The sequence below is a fragment of the Papio anubis genome, chromosome 6 (assembly GCF_008728515.1).
Source record: "Papio anubis isolate 15944 chromosome 6, Panubis1.0, whole genome shotgun sequence".
In the NCBI taxonomy this organism is placed as follows: Eukaryota; Metazoa; Chordata; class Mammalia; order Primates; family Cercopithecidae; genus Papio; species Papio anubis.
In genome coordinates this window covers 140573352-140582176 of record NC_044981.1, presented here as the reverse complement: position 1 = coordinate 140582176, position 8825 = coordinate 140573352, and the positions used below count along the sequence as shown (strand labels likewise).

General features: G+C 40.3%; 1 protein-coding gene across 9 annotated transcripts in view; it reads left to right on the top strand.

Annotated features, from left to right (window-relative positions):
* Nucleotides 1-314: 314 nt before the first annotated feature.
* The window catches only part of PKIB (cAMP-dependent protein kinase inhibitor beta), a 114976-nt gene continuing 106465 nt past the window's right edge, over nt 315-8825 (top strand). For 3 of the 9 annotated variants that reach the window (XM_009206187.4, XM_009206182.4, XM_009206183.4), the window contains exon 1: nt 318-758. Coding sequence is in view for 2 of the 9 variants with exons in the window: in XM_017958361.3 (XP_017813850.2) it covers nt 1282-1287 (6 nt within the window). In the remaining 7 variants the exon portion in view is untranslated. Of the gene's footprint in view, nt 759-799; nt 859-1204; nt 1288-8825 lie in introns of those variants that run through there. The other 6 variants (XM_009206184.4, XM_009206186.4, XM_031667460.1 and 3 more) reach the window with 5 other exon arrangements.

Here is an 8825-nt window from a genome sequence, read left to right as displayed (position 1 = left end):
GAACCTGAAAGTGAAACTTGATATACATTATTTTCTGCTTTTATTGCACAAAAAGTTGTTTCCATTGCATATTGCTTCCCAATCTGTTAAAAAAAACTCGAAGACCCAGATTCGGGGCGTAGATAAGAAGCCTGTGTACCTTCCTGCCTTCTCCGTACAGCCAACATTAGATCAAAGGGCAATCTTGATGGCACCTGGAGCACAAACCCTGCTCGGGGCGCGTACAACCGGCGGGACAGAAAACACGATGCGACGTCAGAAAGCAGGAAGGGAATTGAAATTCCCGCAGTCACGTCACAGAAATCTTAGCAGAACCTCACGATCGCCCAAGGGAACTAGGAGTGGCGAGCGATGAGGACGCGGGTTGTGTGACGATCACCGATAATTAGTTGGTGGTTAACGCGCAAGTAGAAAAAAGAGCTCGCCCCAGGCTGCCAGCAGAAAAGAGCCACCGTGGCACGTGCCCCGGGGAGTGCCGCGGTGGCCGAGTTTGCACGGAGAGCCGGACACCGCCTGGGGAGCCGCGCTCGTAGCCTGGGGGCGGGACGCGGCGGCCGCTCCCTCCGCCCCCTAGTAGCTGCCACCGCCTGGCTGCGCCCCAGCCCAGTAGCTCAGACGCGACTGCATCCCCGGGACCGTAGCGGCTGCAGAGAGCTAGAACCCGAGTCGCAGCTCCGAGTCGCAGCTCCGGGCCGCAGAGCGCTGGGCGAACGCGAGGGCCAGGGCAACGGCAGGGCGGGCAGCTGCGCTCTCGGCTGGTACGTACCTGGTGGAGCTGGCGCGTGAGTGGGTGTCGCTGTGCGAGGAGGGAGGGGAGGGACTTGGGGAGTCGAGGGAGGCTGACCCAGGGAAGATGTGGTAAGTGCAACTTTCCCATTTTCTGCCCTGCCGGCACAAGTATGGGGGGAGTTCAAAGCAGATGCCTCTTTTGCTTGGGCGACCCGACCCCATCGTTTAACTCACAAGCCAGGGTACTCAGAGAGTGAAAAGGACGCTCACGTCAACAGGCTTGACGTGGGAGGTCTGTCACCTGCCTTTTGCCCACTCTGCCCTGCAGGAGGTCATTGATGACCTCCTGTCACAAGTCGCTGAGCCTTTCGCCTCTCGCCCCAGCAATGCCAAGTCTTTTCCCTGGGCGGTGCTTCCCAAGCCCCAGGTAGTTGCGAGCGGCCGCGGGGTTAGCAGACACCCGAGTTCTAACCCGCTCGGCCAGCGTCCGGCTGTGTGGCTTTAGCCAAGTCACCTCACCTCACTGGCCTACGTCCATTCTTTGGATAAAATATGGAGGTGGGTAAACCGAGTAAACTCAAGGGTTCCCCGTAGCTATTGGATTTTCCCTGCTGCTAGGACCCCGGCAGGCCGCGGGGAGGGACACGAGTGCCAGGTAGTCGCGGGGCTGAGGGAGCGGAGAGCCTGCGTCCCGGCTGGTGCTGATGCTAGTGCTGCTCAGCCCCTTGGGGAAATTCCTGAAGGTGCCTTCCGGAGGCAAATGACCCTGCCTTGCAGCAGGTCCCTTCAGAGGGAGCTCAGAGGGCCAGGTCAGACCGGTCTTGGTAGAGCTCCCCCGGGGAACGCAGCCAAGGGAACTCAGATCCTTTAGAAAAGTGCATGCGTGAGCTAGGCATGTGGGAGGCACTAAAACAAACAACAAACAACAAAACACCCTGCAGGTGGTAGTGTTATTAGTTGGAGTCTGGGCAGGACTGGAAAGTGGAGATTTGAGGCGGATGACCACTTAAACGTTCACCTAGAAAAAAAATTACAAAAACAAAACTCTTTTGTCAATGGTTTGCATACTGAAAGGTATTTGATTAGAAGTACTGCTAGTATTTCATTTCTCTTCATGTACAGATAGATTTCAAAATTCATCCGTCCACTTTATCTCTTCACAAGATGCCTTCCTTCTTACTGACATTGTCACACATTCAAAAAAGAAAAATCCTCCTGGGATTTAATATTTAGAAAGCTCAGCATTTGGATTATTAAAATGAGAACTGATGAGCATAATGCTCACAGAAAATGGGGTAGGTTATGGATCAAGGTTGGTTAAACCAGCAGTTTATAAACCTTGTATCCTGTTAGTGTGCCAGGTGCTGGTCAGTGCCCCCCTAGTGTCATCATCTCAAGAGATCATTTGCTAAAAAGGAGTTCTGGACGTTAAAAGGATTCGATTTTGAAGGAAAGTATAGTTTTGGAAAGGAAATCTTTTGGAAAATGTTTTTAGTAATGGACTTTTCAATCTTATCTTTACCACAACTTTCTTCAATAAAATATCAAAGACTAATGGACCACATTATGCAGAATATTTTTAAATGTGTCAAATTTCATTTTTGTTAAAGAGTTTTTCCTCCTCTTTAGTCGATTGTAAACATATTGTTTAGATCAATGATGGATCAATTTAATTTTCCTCACAGTGCTTACAATTATTTAAATTCTTATGCAGTTTGCATTATAGCATTTTTTTACAACTTTATTGAGATATAATTTACATATTATAAAGTTCACCCTTTAAGGGTGAATAATATTTAGAAATTATATTTCAGTGAGTTTTAGAAAATTTGTAAATTTTCTAAAAGTTGTAAAACAATTACCATATCTGGTTTTAGAACATTCCAAAATTGTAAAACCATTACCATATCTGGTTTTAGAACAGTTTACTCACTTGGTAAGATTCCTTACATCCATTATGTCTTTGTTCCCACTCCCATCCCCAGGCAACCATTAGTCTACTTTCAGTCTCTATAGATTTGCCTTTTCTGAACATTTTATATAAATGGAATGATATACTATATGCTCTTTTGTTTATGGCTTCTCTTACTTAGCATAATGTTTTTGGGGTTCAACTATGTTGTGGCATGTATCAGTATTTCATTTCTTCTTATTGCTGAATAGTTTTCCATCGTATGGATATACCACATTTTGTCAGTTTACTAGTGGATGGACATTTGGGTTGTTTCCAATATGGGAATATTATGAGTCACGCTGCTGAGAGCATTTGCATTCAAGTGTTTGTGAGTACCCATTTTCATTTCCCTTGGGTATGCTTAGCAGCGAAATCGATGGGTTGTATGACAAACTTGTGTCTAACTTTTAAAGAATACCGTAGAGTAATTGTTGTAGAAGTTATATATATATAAAATGTAAAATATCCTCGAAAAATAAATGTTTCTTACTGAATCATATATGATGTTATATGTATGTAGAGAGAGGCTTGGGAGAGGAAACATTGCTTCTCTTCAAATTTAGAGCTGAGGTACAGCAAACACTTTTGAAAAAATTATCGCAATATTTCTCAGAAATGAGTTATTTCTTGTCTAGTATTTTTTAATGCTAAATGAGCGTGAGTCAGGCTTAATCAAGTAGATTTTCATCAATGTCCATTGAAAATGAGAAAGAATGCAGTTTGAAAATTGTGTTTTAAGTGTTGAGACTCAGCCAGCTCTGAATGACTTAACAGTAAATTCAGTGGTTTTCCATTTCTTCAATGCAAAATTTTAATTGACTTAGAAAAAACAAAATTATTCTTTTCTCAACATCAAAAATAAACTATACATCTTTTGATAAGCATTATTAATCATAATTCCATATACTTATTTTAAATAATAGTTAAGCATATTCTATTTGTAGATATAGGGATCTAAGGCCCAAGAATAAGTGATTTACATATACGAAAATCACATATTAGGCCAGGGCTCCGGTTTTCCTGTTTTAAAACTTCCCCCATTAGTACATGTTCCTCTAAATCCTGTTGGTTTCAGACATTTTCATATGTTGTATTACTTTTAAAAAGTCATTACCAGGTAGTGACATTACATGAAAAGAATCTAGGTTAAGCACTTGAACATCCCCATAAAATCAAAGGTGGTTATTATTTTTTATTTTTATTAGAAGTACAACTGATTTTGGTCAAGCTTGGTAGCTCAAGTCTGTAATCCCAGCACTTTGGGAGGCTGAGGTGGGCCGATAACAAGGTCAAGAGATAAAGACCATTCTGGCCAACATGGTGAAACCCTGTCTCTCTAAAAATACAAAAATTAGTTGGCTGTGGTGGTGCACACTTGTAGTCCCAGCTACTCAGGAGGCTGAATCAGGAGAATTGCCTGAACTCAGGAGGCAGAGGTTGCAGTGAGCCAAGATGGCACCATTACACTCCAACCTGGAGACAGAGCAAGACTCCATTAAAAAAAAAAAAAAAAATGCAGCTGCTTTTGAGAAATCAAATGGATATTCTACTTTTTACTGAAGTGAGATACACTTTTTATTCTAGCTGTCAAACGGCAAATAGCAGTATCATATGCCCAGAGGAGAGAGGATTTGTGTCCTTCAGTCACTCCTAGTTGGAAAAATGTGATATTGCCCACGAGTTGGGTGCTTGGTTGCAGAAGAGAGTTCAGAGACATTTAGATGAAAATGAAACAATCCAAATTTGCGTAATTTCCTGAACGGGAAGAGGTACTCTCACCTAGAATCCTGGATCTATTAGAAGCAGGATTTCTCAGATTGGAAAGAGGGCCAAGGAAATGGAGATGCTTTAAGACAATGTGGTCTGCAGCCAAGACAGTTTTAATGTAATTGAAGAAGCAGCAACAGAAGCATCTACAGGCAATATGAATGGAGCTGGATGCCTTCCTGTACCTCCCGGACTCCCTTCCTGCAGTCCCTGCTTTCTTCTAAGTACTCTTATCGGTTATGCTGTTGAAAGTGTTCTCATCCCCATGGGGTTATGGGAGTAAGCATGATTAACTGTAGGCTTTAATTTTTTTTTGAATAAATTAAAGGGGAACTGAGGTCCAGTGTGATAGCTACAGGAATAAAACCATGGAAGATGGGAAATAATTAGGTAGTCCTCTCAAGTATTATATTTTAATGGTCACAAAATAATTTACATCTAGATTAAATTTTATGCATTGAGCTAATACATCTCAGAAGAAGAAAACGCGATTCTTAAAATTCTTAAAATCAGAAAATCTTAAAATCAGTGGGTGTGTATGTGTATGTGCATGTATGTGTAAAGAGGGCTTACGAGTCATGCAATTACATTAGTGTATTACATTAGTTTATTATATTTGTTTACATTTTAAAATGAGAATAAATACCTCTATCATGGAGCTTCTGGAGGCAGGTATAATATTAAATCTTAAAATGCTGAAATAAGCCCTACTTTTCTGACTTTTCCCAAAAGGCCTTGAAATCTAATAACAAGCCAGATTACAGGTATGGTGGATTTTGTTACACTCCAAGGGTTTGCAAAAAGTCTATCAAGCCAAAATTTATAAAGGCCAGGGCTTCCACAGAAACTACTCTGCCTTTCAGTTCCATCATCCTTGAAGAAGGGTGTCTGTGATAATTCTGTGTATTGCAGTGAAGTAGCAGAACTTTTCGCAGTAGTGAAAAGAAAAAAAAAAATTTAAAATATGTCTTTCTAGCATGCCGTGTATGTATGTTAGAAAGACTTCTAACATGCCATGAAGCTGTGCATATGTATATCCTGTTGTAATCCTGAGGAGGTTTCATTTGAAGGCTATTGGAAGGACTGCTGTAGTAGGCAAAGCAAGAGATGCTGAATGAGTCAGGGCAGCAGAATTAGGGATGAGGAAAAGTATTCAGATTCTAGAAATATTAGGAGATGAAAATAATTTGGTTTGATAGGAGCTGTGATATGAAGTTAAGGAGACATGAGAATGAAGAGTGCTTCTCAGATTCTTGGCTTGAAGTGAGAGCTAGCATAATTTACAAACATGCGGATTTAAGAATGGGGCAGACTTCATGGGTGTACTGATTGGATAATGTCTCCCCAAAATTCATGTTCTTCCTAGAATCTCAGGATGTGACCTTATTTGGAAATAGGATCACTACATATGCAATTAGTTAGGATGAGGTCATGCTTGAGCAAGGCAGGCTTTTAACCCAATATGACTGTTTTCCTTATAAGAGGAGGCAAGAGACACAAAGAGAAAGACACATAGAGGGTAGACAACATGACCATGCTGGGAGAGATTGAAGTTATGCAACTGTAAACCAAGGGATGCCAAGGTTTGCTGGCAACCACTAGAAGCTAAGAGAGAGGCATAAAACAGATTTTCCCTCTGATTCCACAAAAACAAACCAACCCGACTGACAGTTGATTGGATTGCTGCCATTCTGAACTGTGTGAAAATAAATTTCTGTTGTAAGTCACTCAGTCTGTGGTAATTTGTTACAGCAGCTCTATCAAACTAATACAGTGGGTATGAGTAAAAGATAACATCCAGGATAAAGATATCCAATAAACTGTTGTATAACAAGCTCAGAAGATGCAGATTGAGTTGACATTGGCATGCAGTGGGTAAATATAATGACGAGATCTCCTATGGGAAGCACGTGGAATCAGAAGGAAAATGGGAGAAAATTGAATCCTGGGAAATGAGTTCCAGTCCCAGCCCAAGAGGAGAAGCAGGAAAGGGTATTGTCATAGCGACGAGGGTATGCAAAGCTTCAAAATGTGTGGCATGATCAACAAGTCATAGTCATTAAAGGGCATAATAGGAGAAGGGTTGAAGGGACTTTTGTTTTGACAAGTAGAAAGTAAGAGTAATGGCTTTAGGATTGGAAGGCTGAACCCAGACTGTGCTGCGTGAGAAGAGAATGAAAAGCAAGGAGATAGGATTAGTCAGTGTCCAGTAGTCATCCCAGGATTATAGGTGAAAGATGGAGGAGAAATTTGGGTGTGCAGGGAATCACGACACAGTGTCCGATTAATTTTTGTTTAATATTTAAAGTAAAGCCTTTGTCCTCTCTTTAGGAGTCATTAGTGTGGGAGAGGCTATAAGTATAGAAAAGATAGTTCATGGAGCTGCTTTCCAATAAAGGGGATTGGGTTAAGGACAAAACTGGAGACCTTGAACATACAATGTTTCCAATCTGTAATAGAAGTTTGAGATGTTTTTAAGGGTGAGTAGTTATTTTTCCTTTCTATGGAAATAACTGTATATGTTAAGAGAAAGGAAACTACTGTTTATTGAGCAATCCGCCAGACCCCTAGGGTTGGAGTCTGGCAGATTGATCAATAAACAGTAATTTGCAGCACATTTTCACAAATTTTATTTGTTCTCCAATCTGTGAAGTTGGTGTTACTGCTCTATTTTTTAAGGTGAATAGGCAAAGAGAGTATCTATTCAGTCATTTAATAGAAAGTGGCAGAACTGAGATTAAAAGCCATTTTTGATTGATGCTTATTTCTTAAATCTACAGGCTTTCTACCCTTCTAATTTGATCTCAGTAAAAATGGCCAGCTAACTCACTTATATTGGACTTCCTTAGCCACTGGCTGAGCACACACTCAGGTCTCATCCTCAGTATCGCTTGTAAATATGGCTGCAAAGAGGCAACAGGTTAATAGGTATTGCATCTACAGTATGTATTACCTACTGTGGTCAAAGTCCTACGCCTCTGAAATAAAACAGGTCGTTTCAGGTTTTTCATTTATTTTTACCTTATGGATTCAACCATGTGGAAATAGAGGGTTGAGGGAAGCAGTTTTTATTCATTTCCCTCGGGGAGTTGTGGAGAAAGTTTTTAGGGGAAGTGAGGAATACTTTTCTGGCATGGTAGATCTGGGTCAGCAACCTGAGGTGCTTGTGGACTTTTGCCAAAGAGTATTAAGCTTCAAGTAAAACCTAGCATAGTGTGTTTCAACTCTGAGAAGTTCCTATTTTAGCTTCCAGGTTTGAATGCTTTGAAAGGAAAAATAAATCCTTCAGTATTCCAATATTGGAGGAAACAAAGCATTGTTTTTACTCATAGATATTTATTTTTACCAACTCTTTAATAAGGTATTTTAATTTATCCCAACTTGATGAAAACTTTTCATATTTTCTTTCAATAATTATTATTGGTCTATTGTCAGTTGATTTGTTTTCTTTTTGTAGGTTTTTGTCTTAACATGACTCATCTGAAATATAAATTAAGTTTGATGACAACAGTTTAGGTTTTGTTTAAGGATATCTAGAATTATTTTAGGTAAGGACTGTTGAAAAGATTTATTTTATTAAGTACATCAAGTATTTTATTTTTATTTTTTATTTTTTTATTTTATTTTATTTTATTTTTTTGAGACAGAGTCTCGCTCTGTTGCCCAGGCTGGAGTGCCGTGGTGCAATCTCGGCTCACTGCAAGCTCCGCCTCCCGGGTTCGTCACGAAATTCTCCTGCCTCAGTCTCCCGAGTAGCTAGGACTACAGGCGTCCGCCACCACTCCTGGCTAATTTTTTGTATTTTTTTAGTAGAAACGGGATTTCACAGTGTTAGCCAGGATGGTCTCAATCTCCTGACCTCGTGATTTGCCCGCCTCGGCCTCCCAAAGTGCTGGGATTACAGGCGTGAGCCACTGCGCTTGGCCAATAATTTTTTTAATTTTAATTCTCACATTCATTCATAATTGTTTTAATATTGGGTATCTTCCAGTCTTTGTACATTTGTACGGATATTTTTTACATGAATGAAATAATGGTGTACAGTTTGTATCCTACATTTCTTCCTCTTAAAGTTACTATTACCAGTGTAAAAATGAGTAGAAACAGCAAATTAAAGAAAATAACATTTCTTAAAAGAATGTATAGTATCCAATGAAACAGTTTTTGGTTAGATAAAATTTCAGATCATAAGGATATGAAACACTTTCTAGTTTGCTGAAAGACTGCATTCTAATTTCACTGCACCCTGTGGTAATCATTGATTTAACTCAGAAATGAGAAAACAAAATAAAAGGTTTGAAATATACCCAAATGATTAAAATTCATCGCTTTAGCTATTAGCAGTATTTAATTGTATAATTCAACTTTTTCAAGG